The 18,309-nt window shown below is 42.5% G+C and overlaps 1 protein-coding gene across 1 annotated transcript in view; it reads left to right on the top strand.

The window, feature by feature from the left end:
* The first annotated feature begins 8,643 nt into the window (after window positions 1-8,643).
* The window catches only part of LOC103278025 (mucin-3B), a 30,043-nt gene continuing 20,377 nt past the window's right edge, over window positions 8,644-18,309 (top strand). The window contains exon 1 of the mRNA XM_062969338.1: window positions 8,644-18,224. Coding sequence (XP_062825408.1) covers window positions 8,644-18,224 — 9,581 coding nt within the window. The remainder of the gene's footprint in view (window positions 18,225-18,309) is intronic.

Below are 18,309 nucleotides of genomic sequence, written 5' to 3'. Positions count from 1 at the left end.
AGCAAAAACTGTTTACCCCCCTCATTAGCAAGCCTAACCATTGAGCAACTTTGTACATCAAAAATGATTTAGCTAAAGAAGATGATTTTACTGAAACATTTTGTTGAAAAATTTATGTCAGCCAAAGCTAGAAAACATACTTTTGAGATTTTTTTTGGTATTATTGGAAGTTTTTATTACGTAAATTCATATAGTTTTTAAATAAATATAAATATTACTTTGGTGAAATTATTTAAACTGACATATTTTATTCTAAGCCCTGTGCAGTATCACACTGCCTTTAACCATATTGGTAGAATCATAGAGGTGGAAGAGACCTCATGGGCCATCCAGTCCAAGAAGCAGGAAAATCGCATTCAAAGCACCCCTGACAGCCTCTGCTTAAAAGCCTCCAAAGAAGGAGCCTCCACCACACTCCAGAGCAGAGAGCTCCACCGCTGAACAGCTCTCACAGTGAGGAAGTTCTTCCTGATGTTCAGGTGGAATCTCCTTTCCTGTAGTTTGAAGCCATTGTTCCGCATCCTAGTCTGCAGGGCAGCAGAAAACAAGCTTGTTCCCTCCTCCCTATGACTTCCCCTCACATCTTTATACATGGCTATCATGTCCCCTCTCAGCAGTCTCTTATGCAGGCTAAACATGCCCAGCTCTTTAAGCTGCTCCTCATAGCAGGCCTGTAGCGAGGGGGCGGTTTTAGGGGTTCAACCCCCCCCCCCTGAAATTTTTCAGGTTATAAAAAAAACCTGGTTTACTCATGAATTTTAACTGGTTAACCAAATCCCCATGCTAAGTCTATGAGACACAAAACATTAAGAGTCCCTCCAGGCACTATCTCAAGCAGATATTGACAGGTTTGTAGCGGGGAGGGGTGTGTGCTAGGGGTTAAACTCCCCCCCCCCAAATTTTTTTCTGGCTACGGCCCTGCCTCATAGGGCTTGTTCTCCAGACCCTTAATCATTTTAGTCACCCTCCTCTGGACACATTCCAGCTTGTCAACATCTCCCTTCAATTGAGGTGCCCAGAATTGGACACAGTGTGATTCCAGGTGTGGTCTGACCAAGGCAGAATAGAGGGGTAGCATGACTCCCCTGGATCTAGGCACTATACTCCTATTTATGCCAGCCAACATCCCATTGGCTTTTTTTGCCACCTCATCATATTACTTGCTCATGTTTAACTTGTTCCGCACGAGGACTTATTTATTTTATTTTATTATTTACATCATTTATATTCCGCCCTTCTCACCTCGAAGGGGACTCAGGGCGGATCACATTACACATATAGGCAAACATTCAATGCCTTTTAACATAGAACAAAGACAAACAAACATAGGCTCCGAGCGGGCCTCGAACTCATGACCTCCTGGTCAGAGTGATTCATTGCAGCTGCTCTCCAGCCTGCGCCACAGCCCGAGCCCAAGATCTTTTCACACGTACTGCTATCGAGCCAGGCGTCCCCCATTCTGTATCTGTGCATTTTATTTTTTCTGCCTAAGTGGAGTATCTTGCATTTGTCCCTGTTGAAGTTCATTTTGTTAGTTTTGGCCAATCATCTCTCTAATCTGTTAAGATGGTTTTGGATTCTGCTCCTGTCTTCTGGAGTATTAGCTATCCCTCCCAATTTGGTGTCCTCTGCAAACTTGATGATCTTGCCTTCTAGCCCTTCATCTAAGTCTTTAATAAAGACGTTGAACAGAACCGGGCCCAGGACGGAACCCTGCAGCTTGTTTTTGATGATTTACAAGAAAGGGATAGCTGAGTTTTATGTATCATGTTTCCCATGCTGATCATAATGGAATTTGTCAGGACGGAAACCTGTGGTAGGTAGCCCCCTCCCCAAAGATCAGAAGATCTTTCTCATTTGTTGCACATGAGGCTCACTAACTGTTCAGTAAATCAACTTCCCTCAGTTAATACCTTTGGGAAAAAAACATTTCAAAATAATGAGATGCAAAAAAATGTGATGAAGCAGATAAACAACGTAAGGCATATTAATTCCCCTTAGAAGCCTTGCCCCTTGTATACACTCTCCTGAACACAAAGTGTATGGTATAAATGAAGAACACCACACCTTCGGCTCAAAAGAGGATGTTCTAACTGAGAAACTACACCTTTTATATTCCACCCAAGTCACATTTCAAGTTTTTAAGAAGCTATATAAGGAGATGGGTGTTATCTAATCTTTACACGTCCAGCGATAGCCATGACGGATGGAATACCAGGAGAGACCAGAGTGGCATTATGGATCATATTAGCCTTGAGTGCACTAGGTAAGGATTTATTGTGTATTTCATGTTTCTGGGACCATTTTAGGGTTTTGGTCTTGTTTTTGAAAGAAAGATGGATAGATTGAGGAAGGGCGATGGTGAGACGACCGTATTTCATTGCATAATAGTTGCACTTTTTCCACATGGGTGAGGGAAGGGGTGTGACTATTATGACAAGATGACTATTATGCAATGGGGAAAGCCCCCATTTGAGGGGCTTATTTAACTATGTAGTAGTCAATATGAGGGCACAGCCATGTAGGAGGTGATGGTTCATCTGCCCGTGTGGCTGTACCCTCAAACGGAAAACCCGTGCAAGTGGGTGATGCTTTACTCACCCGCACAAGTGCACCCTCAAAGGGGATAGTCACACAGGTGGATGATGGTTCACCCATCCATGTGGCTATGCCCTGGCCATAAAGGAAAGAATTCAGGAGGAGGGGGGGAGGAGTGAATTCTGCTCCTATCCATATCCCACAGCACCTAAAGAGCAAATGAACTAAGGGTACGACTATTGTATGGGGAAAGGCAAAAGTCCCATTTTCCTTCCCCAAAAGGAAGGTGAGACTATTATGTGGTGGTGACTATTATGCAATGAAGTATGGTACTCGTGTTTTTGCTGTACCATATAGGATGGAAGTGGTTGTAAAAAAATTAGAACTCATAATATTCATGACCAAGTACAGGCTGTCTACAAGTTACAAACTTCCTATTTACGAACAATACATAGTTAAGACCAGGGGTGAGACAACAGGAAGTGAGGGAAATCTACCCCTCAGAAGGAAAATTCACTCCTGAAAGAGGTATTATGGGGAAAAGGTGTCTCAACTGAAGCTTGTTTCTACAACAAGCCAATTTCTTCAAAATCCAATTATCACAGGGACAGAAAGTGAGGTGAACCCTCCCAAAGCTACCCCCCCTCCCCCCTCTCTCTCTCACACACACGTGTATACATACACACATATATATGACTACAGTTACACTCAAAATGTACCTGTTCTGACTTACATACAAATTCAACTTAAGAACAAACCTACATAACCTATCTTGTTACTTGGGGACTGTTGGAAACACCATTTCTGTGTCAGCACCCTTCATAATGCTGGACCAGAATTGGAAATGTTGCTTTTGTTTGTTTAGACAACAGCTCTTTGACCCATCCAATCAACATGGCCATTGGGGATTTGGGAGACTGTAGTCCCCATAAAATTGATTGTTGCAAGATCATAGGGCAGCCAGTGGCAAGAATTTGCATTAACAATAAAACAGCTTCAGTTTAGATAAGGAAGCAAAGTAAAAGCAGCAAGAATTGTAGAGGAAATCTGAAACTTTTCCATCCAGTTTCCTTCATAGCCTCGATATTTATCTTTGTGTTCCTTTGCACAAGCACTCCTCTGGCAGCCTTGACTGAACTCCTATCATAGGCCCCTCCCACAAATATCTGGCCCATGATATTAATCTCTGTTCCCAATAGAGTCATGACTTGATTTGTGAGAGAGAAGAAAGGAATGGTAGCTGGTGAAAATATTATGGGAGCAAAGGAAAATACCAAGTTTTATAAGTGTGATCATTGGGGAACATTTAAGACAGCTGTCATAGGGCTGTGAAGGAAAGAGAAGTTCAGTTAAGAGAATATAGGGTTCTTAGAAGTATATAAAATGTTGGTTGCTGCTTTTTGGATAATAAATGTTACTTCTAATCCTTAATAAGCAGCTTGTTTTAGATGGCTTGCAAGAAAGGAACAACTGGGTTATATGTATCATGCTTTGTTTCTCATTCTGATCATAATGGAATTTGTCAGTGTGATTGTCTGCTCTGCTTTTATGGTAGCTTTGGAAGGGGAAATTTTATGCATTTATAAAAGTATAAATTAACAAATAAAGTGCTTTCTAGGGAGACGATTGGAGTGCAAAAATAGAAAATGAAGCAGAATCAAATATTGTAGGAAAATTCACCTAGGATTATGAAATGAGGCAGGAAAATGATTAACTGAATTGTACAAGGCCAACTATATACACAAACATCGCCTGATGACTGATACAGAAATCAAATCGACTACATAGTCGGAAGTGGAAAACAGATAGAGAAGTTCAATTCTCTCTGCAAAAATAAGACCAGGAGCAGGTTGTGGTACATACCATGAAAAGCTAATTTTTTAAAAAAGAGTAAAGCTAAAGAACATTAATAAGGACAGGTGGGAAAATGTTAGGATATATAAGTGTTTCTAAATATTATTCAAAAGTGATATAGATGTTAATCTCTTGTCATAACTAGCAGAGATTGAGTGAGCGAACACCTGAATACTAAAATGTTTAAAAATATGGGAATGAGCAGGAAAGGGAGAAGGCATTGGGAGCAGGTTTACATATTTGGATAATGTGGTCCAGCTTCTTAGGCTAACCCCTTTCTCCCATAATCAGATATAGATGTCTTGAGATCACGAATGGGGCAGGCTAAGCCTTCTTACAACCTGGAAGAGATACAAGACAGGGATGGAGCAAAAAACATCTCTATGGCTGCGACCTCTCGAGACAGTGCTAAATCCAGCATTTAATGGGGAAAAGAAAACCTATAGGGAGTACCTAAGCCAAGAAAAAGGGCAATGGAAACTAAAAGCGAGGGAAAAATTAGGGATAAACAACTGGTTTCATTACTTCCAACTACATGACAGATTCATTAAAGATAATGAAGTAGGATTTCCCCAAAGGAAATCTGAATTAGAGAACATTTTGAAGAGAGGGAATAAAAGACTAATTTCCAAATTATACAGATACATTTTAGAATACACCTTAAAAGATAATTGAATAAAAACAGTGATTATTTTATGGGCTAAAGATTTAGGGAAAAATATAGATTTGGAAAAATGGGAATATTGATGGAAAAGAGGTTTTAATTTTTCGATAGCTAGATCCATCAGAGAAAACATGTATAAAATGTTCCATAAAGGTTATGTAACTCCCGAGGTGATAAGTAAAATAGATAAATCCCAACAGGGGAATGCTGGAGATGCAAAATAGATAAAGGTACCTTCTTTCACACTTGGTGGACCTGTAGGCTGGTACAAACTTTTTTGGAAAAGGTAATCAAGAAAGCAAACAAAGTAATTACTTAAAATGTCAAGAAAAACCCAGAAATGTGCCTTTTTGGTTTATTTAGTGAAAAATAAATCAGTAAAGAAGACATAGAAATTTGTCAATGCAGTTTTATAGCTGCAAGATTAATAATAGCAAAATCATGGACGGGGGAAAAAGAGCTATTTATAAAAGACTGGAGAGGAAAATGATTAGCCTATTTCAAAATGGCCAAGCTGTCCAATGGCATTCGAGGAGGAAATAATGAACTTTGTTATAAAATGGAGGCTTGGGTTTGAATATTTAAAAAAGGAAGACAAAGGTAGACTTTAAAACAGCAGCAAGGGGAAGTTATTAATATAAAGATAAGGGTAGATTTAATGAGATATTAGTTTCACACTGAGTGGTGTTGGAAATCATAGGTGGTGGTTCACAGGTGGGGAGGGGGGTGAGTGCGATATACAGATGCATGTGTATTATGTGTATTTCATGTGTTTCTTTTAATATATATATATATATATATATATATATATATATATATATATATTCTGTATATCACCTTTACACAATAGAAAATTAGAAAAAGAAAAAAAGAATGGGGCAGGCTAGTCTACCACACATAGGAAACCAGTTGGCTGATTGAGCTCTACAGGCACAATTCTCCCCTCCTCACCTTTACATTGTGCAATTAAAATTGAGTAAAGTTTAAATTCAATTGGAAGTGTTCAGCTCTTATACTGATGCAGAGTTTGACTCTTATGACCTTGGTCCACCACACACTTTGTAGTGCAGCCTGTGGCTGAAGAGAGCAGCCTTTCCTAAATCCGTAGTTAAAAAAGTGTAGTCTAGACCAGACAAGCTCTGCAGAAGAGCCTTGGGTGATACTGTACTATCATTAAAGGCTAAAGAATTCAAAAATTGGGCAATGAGGGAAGAACCAAAAGAACAAAAGGGGATAACTTGCTGCACAACTCAAAGTAAAACAAAAACAAAAATGGGCAAACAATGTAGCAGTATAATGAATGATAGATCAGATAAATCTGATGGTGGCTACAGATTTCTTTAGTCAAATTATTTGTACAAAAACATTAAAATAATGAATTAAGGTTAATACGTGCCTCATGAATATTATTTATTATATTGAAAGGAACAACAAAATGCAAGTTTCGATCCAGAACTCTCCTGGAGGCTACTTGTCTGCAACCTAGAAGAGATAAACCATTATTAACAAACTTACCAGGTAGGAATATTATACCAACACCCATACCGGTGAGTTCTACTACAAAGCAAGATGAATCAATCACTTCCCAATCAGAATCCATGGCAAGGACAGATATTACAACCCTCAAAATGAGCAGTACCATGGAACCAAAAATAGGATTGAGCACTGCTCCTAAAGCACAATGGACCACAACAGCAGACACATTGAAATCCACAACGGTGGCAGAAACAACTTCTCTACACAGTACAATTTCCTTAACTACTGCTCCTACAACAGCAGCCACATCTGAATCAACAACAGTACAAGAAACAACTTATCCAGAGAGGACAACAGCAACCACATCTGAATCCACAGCGATGAAAAAGACAACTTCTCTAGAGAGCACAGCAGGTATAGCAATATCAAGAACATCTTTGAGTACAAAACTAACCACATCTGAATCAACAACGATACAAGGAACAACCTTTCCAGAGAAGGCAATCACAGCCACATCTGAATCCACAATGGTGCATGAAACCACTTCTCTAGATAATACAACAGCAGCCACATTTGACACTTCAACAGTGCAGGAAACAACTTCTCTAGAGAGTACAAGAGTCGCCACATCTGAATCTACAACAATAAAAGGAAGAACTTCAGCAGGTCATAGAACAGCAGCCATATCTGAATCCAAAATAGTGCAAGAAACAACTTCTCTAGCGAGTACAGTGGCAGCAACATCTGAATCTACAATGCAGCAGGAAACAATGTTACCTGATTGCACAACAGCTACACCAATATCAACAACATCCTTGACTACTGCTTCTACAACATCAGCCACATCTGAATCCACAACAGTGAAAAAAATAACTTCTCCAAAGTGTAGGACAGCAGCCAAACCTAAACCTACAATTGTGCAAGAAACAACTTCTCTAGAGAGTGCAACAACTACACCAATATCAACAAAATCCTTGACTACTGCTACTACTACAGCCACCATGTTTGAATCCACGACAGTGCAAGAAAGAACTTCCCCAGAGAGTAGACAAGCAACCACATCTGAATCCACAAAGGTGAAAGAAAAAACATCTCCAGAAAGTACAATAGGTACAGCAATATCAACAACATATTTGACTACTGCTCCTACAACATCAGTCACATCTGGCTCTACAACACTACAAGAAACAGCTTCTCCAGAGAGTACAACACCAGGCACATCTGAATCTATAACATTGCAAGATACCACTTTTTCAAGGGGAAAAACAGCAACCATATTTGAAACTTCAACAGTGAAAGAAATAACTTCTACTGGAAGTACAATAGTAGCCATATCTGAATCTAAAATGGTAGTAGAAACAACTTCTTCACAGAGTACAATAGCAGCCACATCTGACACTATACTGGTACAAGAAACAATTTCTCCAGAGTATAAAACAGTATCCACATCTGAATCAACACTGCAAGAAACAACTTCTCTAGAGAGTATGGCAGCAGCCACATCAGTGTCTACAATGGTGCAAGGCATAAGTACTCCAGAAAGTACAACAGCTATGTCAACATCACCAAGATCCTTGACATCTGCTCCTACAACAGCAGTCACATCTGAATCTACAATGGTGCTGGACACAATTTCTCCAGAGTGTATAACAGCTATACCAAAGTCAACAAAATCCTTGACAACTGTTCCTAAAACAGCAGCCATATTTGAATCCACAACAGTGAAAGAAAAAAGTTCACCAGAGAGTATAACAGCAGCCACATCTTATTCTGCTATGGTGCATAAATCAACTTCTGTAGTGACTACAACATCAGGCACATCTGAATCTACAACAGTGCAAGAAACCACTTCTCCAGAGAGGGCAATATCTGAATCTACAATGGTGGAAGAAACAACTTCCCAAGAGAGTACAACAGCTAAACTAATATCATCAACATCCTTCATTACTGCTCTTATAACAGCAACTACATTCCAATCCACAACGGTGCAAGAATCCAGTTCTCCAAAGGGTACAACAGCAGACACATCTGAATTTACAATTGTCAAAGAAACAAGTTCTCTACCGAGTACAGCACCAGCCTTATCTGAATCTACAACAGTGTTTGAAACAATGTCTCCAAAGAGTGCAACTACAGCCACATCTGAATCTACAATGGGGGGAAAAGCTACAACACAACAGGAATCAACTTATGAGGAGAGTACAACAGCAGTCACATCTGAATCTACAACACTGTCAGAAACAACTTCACACGAGAGTACAATAACATGCACATCTGAATCTACAGTGGTGCAAGAATCCACTTATCCAGAGACTACAACAGCAGCCACAACTGAATCTCTAATGCCACAAGAAACTACTTCTCCGGAGAGTACAACAGCAGCCATATCTGAATCTACAACACTGTCAGAAACAACTTCTTCAGAGAGTGCAATGGCAGCCACAACAGAATCTCCAAGGGCACAAGAAACCACTTCTCCAGAGAGTACAAGAGCAGCCCCATCTGAATCTACACCACTGTCAGAAACCACTTCTCCGGAGTGTACAATAGCAGGCACATCTGAATCTACAGTGGTCCAAGAAACCACTTCTCCAGAGAGTACGGGAGCCACATCAGCATCTTCAAGAGGACAAGAAACTACTTCTCTGGCGAGTACAACAGCAGCCACATCTGAATCTACACCACTGTCAGAAACAACGTCTCCAGAGAGAACAATAGCAATCACATCTGAATCTACAGTGGTCCAAGAAACAACTTCTCCAGAGAGTACAACAGCAACCACATCTGAATCTCCAAGGGCACAAGAAACCACTTCTCTAGAGAGTACAACAGCAGGCACAACTGAATCTTCAAGGGCACAAGAAACCACTTCTATGGAGAGTACAAAAGCACCCACATCTGAATCTACAACACTCTCAGAAACAACTGCTCCAGAGAGTAGAATAGCAGGCACATCAGAATCTACAGTGGTGCAAGAAACCACTTCTCCAGAGAGTACAGGAGCCACATCAGCATCTTTAAGGGCACAAGAAACTACTTCTCCGGAGAGTACAACAGCACCCACATGTGAATCTACACCACTGTCAGAAACAACTTCTCCAGAGAGTACAATAGCAATCACATCTGAATCTCCAAGGGCACAAGAAACCACTTCTCTGAAGAGTACAAAAACACCCACATCTGAATCTACAACACTCTCAGAAACAACTTCTCTTGAGAGGACAATAGCAGGCACATCGGAATCTACAATGGTGCAAGAAACCACTTCTCCAAAGGGTACAACGGCAGCCACATCAGAATCTCCAAGGGCACAAGAAACCACTTTTCCAGAGAGTACAAAAACAGCCGCATCTGAACTTACAACAGTGTCAGTTTCCATTTCTCCAGAGAGTACAATAGCAGCCAGATCTGAATCTACAGTGGTCCTAGAAACCACTTCTCCAGAGAGTACGGGAGCCACATCAGCATCTTCAAGGGCACAAGAAACTACATCTCCGGAGAGTACAACAGCACCCACATCTGAATTTACACCATTGTCAGAAACAACTTCTCCAGAGAGTACAATAGCAGGCACATCTGAATCTACAGTGGTCCAAGAAACAACTTCTTCAGAGAGTACAATGGCAGCCACATCAGAATCTCCAAGGGCACAAGAAACTATTGCTCCAGAGAGTACAACAGCAGCCACATCTGAATCTACACCACTGTCAGAAACAACTTCTCCAGAGAGTACAATAGCAGGCACATCTGAATCTACAGTGGTCCAAGAAATAACTTCTTCAGAGAGTACAATGGCAGCCACATCAGAATCTCTAAAGGCACAAGAAACTACTTCTCCAGAGAGTACAACAGCGGCCACATCTGAATCTACAATGGTCCAGGAAATCACTTCTCCAGATAGTACAATGGCAGCCACATCTAAATCTACAACACTGTCAGAAACAACTTCTCCTGAGAGTACAATAGCAGGCACATCTAAGTCTACAGTTGGGCAAGAAACCACTTCTCCAGAGAGTACAGAGGCAGCCACATCTGAATATCCAAGGGCACAAGAAACTACTTCTCCAGAGAGTAAAACAGCAGCCACATCTGAATCTACAACACTGTCAGAAACAATTTCTCCAGAGAGTACAATAGCAGGCACATCAGAATCTACAGTGGTGCAAGAATCCACTTCTCCAGAGACTACAACAGCAGCCACAACTGAATCTCCAAGGCCACAAGAAACAGCTTCTCCGGAGAGTACAACAGCAGCCATATCTGAATCTACAACACTGTCAGAAACAACTTCTCCAGAGAGTACAACGGCAGCCACATCAGAATCTCCAAGGGCACAAGAAACCACTTCTCCAGAGAGTGCAAATACAGCCGCATCTGAATTTACAACAGTGTCAGTTTCCATTTCTCCAGAGAGTACAATAGCAGCCACATCTGAATCTACAGTGGTCCAAGAAACCACTTCTCCAGAGAGTACGGGAGCCACATCAGCATCTTCAAGAGCACAAGAAACTACTTCTCCGGAGAGTACAATAGCAGGCACATCTGGATCTACACTGGACCAAGAAACAACTTCTTCAGAGAGTGCAATGGCAGCCACAACAGAATCTCCAAGGGCACAAGAAACCACTTCTCCAGAGAGTACAAGAGCAGCCCCATCTGAATCTACACCACTGTCAGAAACCACTTCTCCGGAGTGTACAATAGCAGGCACATCTGAATCTACAGTGGTCCAAGAAACCACTTCTCCAGAGAGTACGGGAGCCACATCAGCATCTTCAAGAGGACAAGAAACTACTTCTCTGGCGAGTAGAACAGCAGCCACATCTGAATCTACACCACTGTCAGAAACAACTTCTCCAGAGAGTACAACAGCAACCACATCTGAATCTCCAAGGGCACAAGAAACCACTTCTCTAGAGAGTACAACAGCAGGCACAACTGAATCTTCAAGGGCACAAGAAACCACTTCTATGGGGAGTAGAAAAGCACCCACATCTGAATCTACAACACTCTCAGAAACAACTTCTCCAGAGAGTAGAATAGCAGGCACATCAGAATCTACAGTGGTGCAAGAAACCACTTCTCCAGAGAGTACAGGAGCCACATCAGCATCTTTAAGGGCACAAGAAACTACTTCTCCGGAGAGTACAACAGCACCCACATGTGAATCTACACCACTGTCAGAAACAACTTCTCCAGAGAGTACAATAGCAATCACATCTGAATCTCCAAGGGCACAAGAAACCACTTCTCTGAAGAGTACAAAAACACCCACATCTGAATCTACAACACTCTCAGAAACAACTTCTCTTGAGAGGACAATAGAAGGCATATCAGAATCTACAGTGGTGCAAGAAACCACTTCTCTAGAGACTACAACAGCAGCCACAACTCTATCTTTAAGAGCACAAGAAATTACTTCTCCGGAAAGTACAAAAATACCCACATCTGAATCTACAACACTGTCAGAAACCACTTCTCCGGAGTGTACAATAGCAGGCACATCGGAATCTACAGTGGTCCAAGAAAAAACTTCTCTAGAGAGTGCAATGGCAGCCACATCAGAATCTCCAAGGGCACAGGAAACCACTTCTCCAGAGAGTACAAAAACAGCCACATCTGAATTTACAACAGTGTCAGTTTCGATTTCTCCAGAGAGTACAATAGCAGCTACATATGAATCTACAGTGGTCCAAGAAACCACTTCTCCAGAGAGTACAAAAAAAGCCTCATCTGAATTTACAACAGTGTCAGTTTCGATTTCTCCAGAGAGTACAATAGCAGCCACATCTGAATCTACAGTGGACCAAGAAACCATTTCTCCAGAGAGTACTGGAGCCACATCAGCATCTTCAAGAGCACAAGAAACTACTTCTCCGGAGAGTACAACAGCACCCACATCTGAATCTACACCACTGTCAGAAACAACTTCTCCAGAGAGTACAATAGCAGGCACATCTGAATCTCCAAGGGCACAAGAAACTACTTCTCTGGAGAGTACAACGGCAGCCACATCAGCATTTTCAAGAGCACAAGAAACTACTTCTACGGAGAGTACAACAGCACCCACATCTGAATCTACACCACTGTCACAAACAACTTCTCCAGAGAGTACAATAGCAGGCACATCTGAATCTACAGTGGTCCAAGAAATAACTTCTTCAGAGAGTACAATGGCAGCCACATCAGAATCTCCAAAGGCACAAGAAACTACTTCTCCAGAGAGTACAACAGCGGCCACATCTGAATCTACAGTGGTCCAAGAAACCACTTCTCCAGAGAGTACTGGAGCCACATCAGCATCTTCAAGAGCACAAGAAACTAATTCTCCGGAGAGTACAACAGCACCCACATCTGAATCTACACCACTGTCAGAAACAACTTCTCCAGAGAGTACAATAGCAGGCACATCTGAATCTCCAAGGGCACAAGAAACTACTTCTCTGGAGAGTACAATGGCAGCCACATCAGCATTTTCAAGAGCACAAGAAACTACTTCTACGGAGAGTACAACAGCACCCACATCTGAATCTACACCACTGTCAGAAACAACTTCTCCAGAGAGTACAATAGCAGGCACATCTGAATCTCCAAGGGCACAAGAAACTACTTCTCTGGAGAGTACAATGGCAGCCACATCAGCATTTTCAAGAGCACAAGAAACTTCTTCTACGGAGAGTACAACAGCAGCCACATCTGAATCTACACCACTGTCAGTAACAACTTCTCCAGAGAGTACAATAGCAGGCACATCTGAATCTACAGTGGTCCAAGAAATATCTTCTTCAGAGAGTACAATGGCAGCCACATCAGAATCTCCAAAGGCACAAGAAACTACTTCTCCAGAGAGTACAACAGCGGCCACATCTGAATCTACAGTGGTCCAGGAAATCACTTCTCCAGATAGTACAATGGCAGTCACATCTAAATCTACAACACTGTCAGAAACAACTTCTCCTGAGAGTACAATAGCAGGCACATCTAAGTCTACAGTTGGGCAAGAAACCACTTCTCCAGAGAGTACAGAGGCAGCCACATCTGAATATCCAAGGGCACAAGAAACTACTTCTCCAGAGAGTAAAACAGCAGCCACATCTGAATCTACAACACTGTCAGAAACAATTTCTCCAGAGAGTACAATAGCAGGCACATCAGAATCTACAGTGGTGCAAGAATCCACTTCTCCAGAGACTACAACAGCAGCCACAACTGAATCTCCAAGGCCACAAGAAACAGCTTCTCCGGAGAGTACAACAGCAGCCATTTCTGAATCTACACCACTGTCAGAAACAACTTCTCCAGAGAGTACAATAGCAGGCACATCTGAATCTCCAAGGGCACAAGAAACTACTTCTCTGGAGAGTACAATGGCAGCCACATCAGCATCTTCAAGAGCACAAGAAACTACTTCTACAGAGAGTACAACAGCACCCACATCTGAATCTACACCACTGTCAGAAACAACTTCTCCAGAGAGTACAATAGCAGGCACATCTGAATCTACAGTGGTCCAAGAAACCACTTCTCCAGAGAGTACTGGAGCCACATCAGCATCTTCAAGAGCACAAGAAACTACTTCTCCGGAGAGTACAACAGCACCCACATCTGAATCTACACCACTGTCAGAAACAACTTCTCCAGAGAGTACAATAGCAGGCACATCTGAATCTCCAAGGGCACAAGAAACTACTTCTCTGGGGAGTACAATGGCAGCCACATCAGGATTTTCAAGAGCACAAGAAACTACTTCTACGGAGAGTACAACAGCACCCACATCTGAATCTACACCACTGTCAGAAACAACTTCTCCAGAGAGTACAATAGCAGGCACATCTGAATCTACAGTGGTCCAAGAAACAACTTCTTCAGAGAGTACAATGGCAGCCACATCAGAATCTCCAAGGGCACAAGAAACTACTGCTCCAGAGAGTACAACAGCAGCCACATCTGAATCTACACCACTGTCAGCAACAACTTCTCCAGAGAGTACAATAGCAGGCACATCTGAATCTACAGTGGTCCAAGAAATAACTTCTTCAGAGGGTACAATGGCAGCCACATCAGAATCTCCAAAGGCACAAGAAACTACTTCTCCAGAGAGTACAACAGCGGCCACATCTGAATCTACAGTGGTCCAGGAAATCACTTCTCCAGATAGTACGATGGCAGCCACATCTAAATCTACAACACTGTCAGAAACAACTTCTCCTGAGAGTACAATAGCAGGCACATCTAAGTCTACAGTTGGGCAAGAAACCACTTCTCCAGAGAGTACAGAGGCAGCCACATCTGAATATCCAAGGGCACAAGAAACTACTTCTCCAGAGAGTAAAACAGCAGCCACATCTGAATCTACAACACTGTCAGAAACAATTTCTCCAGAGAGTACAATAGCAGGCACATCAGAATCTACAGTGGTGCAAGAATCCACTTGTCCAGAGACTACAACAGCAGCCACAACTGAATCTCCAAGGCCACAAGAAACAGCTTCTCCGGAGAGTACAACAGCAGCCATATCTGAATCTACACCACTGTCAGAAACAACTTCTCCAGAGAGTACAATAGCAGGCACATCTGAATCTCCAAGGGCACAAGAAACTACTTCTCTGGAGAGTACAATGGCAGCCACATCAGCATCTTCAAGAGCACAAGAAACTACTTCTACGGAGAGTACAACAGCACCCACATCTGAATCTACACCACTGTCAGAAACAACTTCTCCAGAGAGTACAATAGCAGGCACATCTGAATCTACAGTGGTCCAAGAAACAACTTCTTCAGAGAGTACAATGGCAGCCACATCAGAATCTCCAAGGACACAAGAAAGTACTGCTCCAGAGAGTACAACAGCAGCCACATCTGAATCTACACCACTGTCAGTAACAACTTCTCCAGAGAGTACAATAGCAGGCACATCTGAATCTACAGTGGTCCAAGAAATAACTTCTTCAGAGAGTACAACGGCAGCCACATCAGAATCTCCAAAGGCACAAGAAACTACTTCTCCAGAGAGTACAACAGCAGCCACATCAGAATCTCCAAAGGCACAAGAAACTACTTCTCCAGAGACTACAACAGCAGCCACAACTGAATCTCCAAGGCCACAAGAAACAGCTTCTCCGGAGAGTACAACAGCAGCCATATCTGAATCTACAACACTGTCAGAAACAACTTCTCCAGAGAGTACAACGGCAGCCACATCAGAATCTCCAAAGGCACAAGAAACTACTTCTCCAGAGAGTACAACAGCGGCCACATCAGAATCTCCAAAGGCACAAGAAACTACTTCTGCAGAGACTACAACAGCAGCCACATCAGAATCTCCAAGGGCACAAGAAACCACTTCTCCAGAGAGTGCAAATACAGCCGCATCTGAATTTACAACAGTGTCAGTTTCCATTTCTCCAGAGAGTACAATAGCAGCCACATCTGAATCTACAGTGGTCCAAGAAACCACTTCTCCAGAGAGTACGGGAGCCACATCAGCATCTTCAAGAGCACAAGAAACTACTTCTCCGGAGAGTACAATAGCAGGCACATCTGGATCTACACTGGTCCAAAAAACAACTTCTTCAGAGAGTGCAATGGCAGCCACAACAGAATCTCCAAGGGCACAAGAAACCACTTCTCCAGAGAGTACAAGAGCAGCCCCATCTGAATCTACACCACTGTCAGAAACCACTTCTCCGGAGTGTACAATAGCAGCCACATCTGAATCTACAGTGGTCCAAGAAACCACTTCTCCAGAGAGTACGGGAGCCACATCAGCATCTTCAAGAGGACAAGAAACTACTTCTCTGGCGAGTACAACAGCAGCCACATCTGAATCTACACCACTGTCAGAAACAACGTCTCCAGAGAGAACAATAACAATCACATCTGAATCTACAGTGGTCCAAGAAACAACTTCTCCAGAGAGTACAACAGCAACCACATCTGAATCTCCAAGGGCACAAGAAACCACTTCTCTAGAGAGTACAACAGCAGGCACAACTGAATCTTCAAGGGCACAAGAAACCACTTCTATGGAGAGTACAAAAGCACCCACATCTGAATCTACAACACTCTCAGAAACAACTTCTCCAGAGAGTAGAATAGCAGGCACATCAGAATCTACAGTGGTGCAAGAAACCACTTCTCCAGAGAGTACAGGAGCCACATCAGCATCTTTAAGGGCACAAGAAACTACTTCTCCGGAGAGTACAACAGCAGCCACATCTGAATCTACACCACTGTCAGAAACAACGTCTCCAGAGAGAACAATAACAATCACATCTGAATCTACAGTGGTCCAAGAAACAACTTCTCCAGAGAGTACAACAGCAACCACATCTGAATCTCCAAGGGCACAAGAAACCACTTCTCTAGAGAGTACAACAGCAGGCACAACTGAATCTTCAAGGGCACAAGAAACCACTTGTATGGAGAGTACAAAAGCACCCACATCTGAATCTACAACACTCTCAGAAACAACTTCTCCAGAGAGTAGAATAGCAGGCACATCAGAATCTACAGTGGTGCAAGAAACCACTTCTCCAGAGAGTACAGGAGCCACATCAGCATCTTTAAGGGCACAAGAAACTACTTCTCCGGAGAGTACAACAGCACCCACATGTGAATCTACACCACTGTCAGAAACAACTTCTCCAGAGAGTACAATAGCAATCACATCTGAATCTCCAAGGGCACAAGAAACCACTTCTCTGAAGAGTACAAAAACACCCACATCTGAATCTACAACACTCTCAGAAACAACTTCTCTTGAGAGGACAATAGAAGGCATATCAGAATCTACAGTGGTGCAAGAAACCACTTCTCTAGAGACTACAACAGCAGCCACAACTCTATCTTCAAGAGCACAAGAAATTACTTCTCCGGAAAGTACAAAAATACCCACATCTGAATCTACAACACTGTCAGAAACAACTTCTTCAGAGAGTGCAATGGCAGCCACAACAGAATCGCCAAGGGCACAAGAAACCACTTCTCCAGAGAGTACAAGAGCAGCCCCATCTGAATCTACACCACTGTCAGAAACAACTTCTCCAGAGAGTACAATAGAAGGCACATGTAAGTCTACAGTGGGGCAAGAAACCACTTCTCCAGAGAGTACAACGGCAACCACATCTGAATATCCAAGGGCACAAGAAACTACTTCTCCAGAGAGTAAAACAGCAGCAACATCTGAATCTACAACAGTGTCAGTTTCGATTTCTCCAAAGAGTACAATAGCAGCCACAACTGAATCTACAGTGGTGCAAGAAACCACTTCTCCAGAGACTACAACAGTAGCCACAACTGAATCTCCAAGGCCACAAGAAACTGTTTCTCCAGAGAGTACAACAGCAGCCATATCTGAATCTACAACACTGTCAGAAACCACTTCTCCGGAGTGTACAATAGCAGGCACATCGGAATCTACAGTGGTCCAAGAAAAAACTTCTCTAGAGAGTGCAATGGCAGCCACATCAGAATCTCCAAGGGCACAGGAAACCACTTCTCCAGAGAGTACAAAAACAGCCGCATCTGAATTTACAACAGTGTCAGTTTCGATTTCTCCAGAGAGTACAATAGCAGCTACATATGAATCTACAGTGGTCCAAGAAACCACTTCTCCAGAGAGTACAAAAAAAGCCTCATCTGAATTTACAACAGTGTCAGTTTCGATTTCTCCAGAGAGTACAATAGCAGCCACATCTGAATCTACAGTCGTCCAAGAAACCACTTCTCCAGAGAGTACTGGAGCCACATCAACATCTTCAAGAGCACAAGAAACA

Source organism: Anolis carolinensis, chromosome 2 (genome assembly GCF_035594765.1).
Source record: "Anolis carolinensis isolate JA03-04 chromosome 2, rAnoCar3.1.pri, whole genome shotgun sequence".
NCBI lineage: Eukaryota > Metazoa > Chordata > Lepidosauria > Squamata > Dactyloidae > Anolis > Anolis carolinensis.
This window is presented reverse-complemented; position numbering and strand designations above follow the sequence as displayed.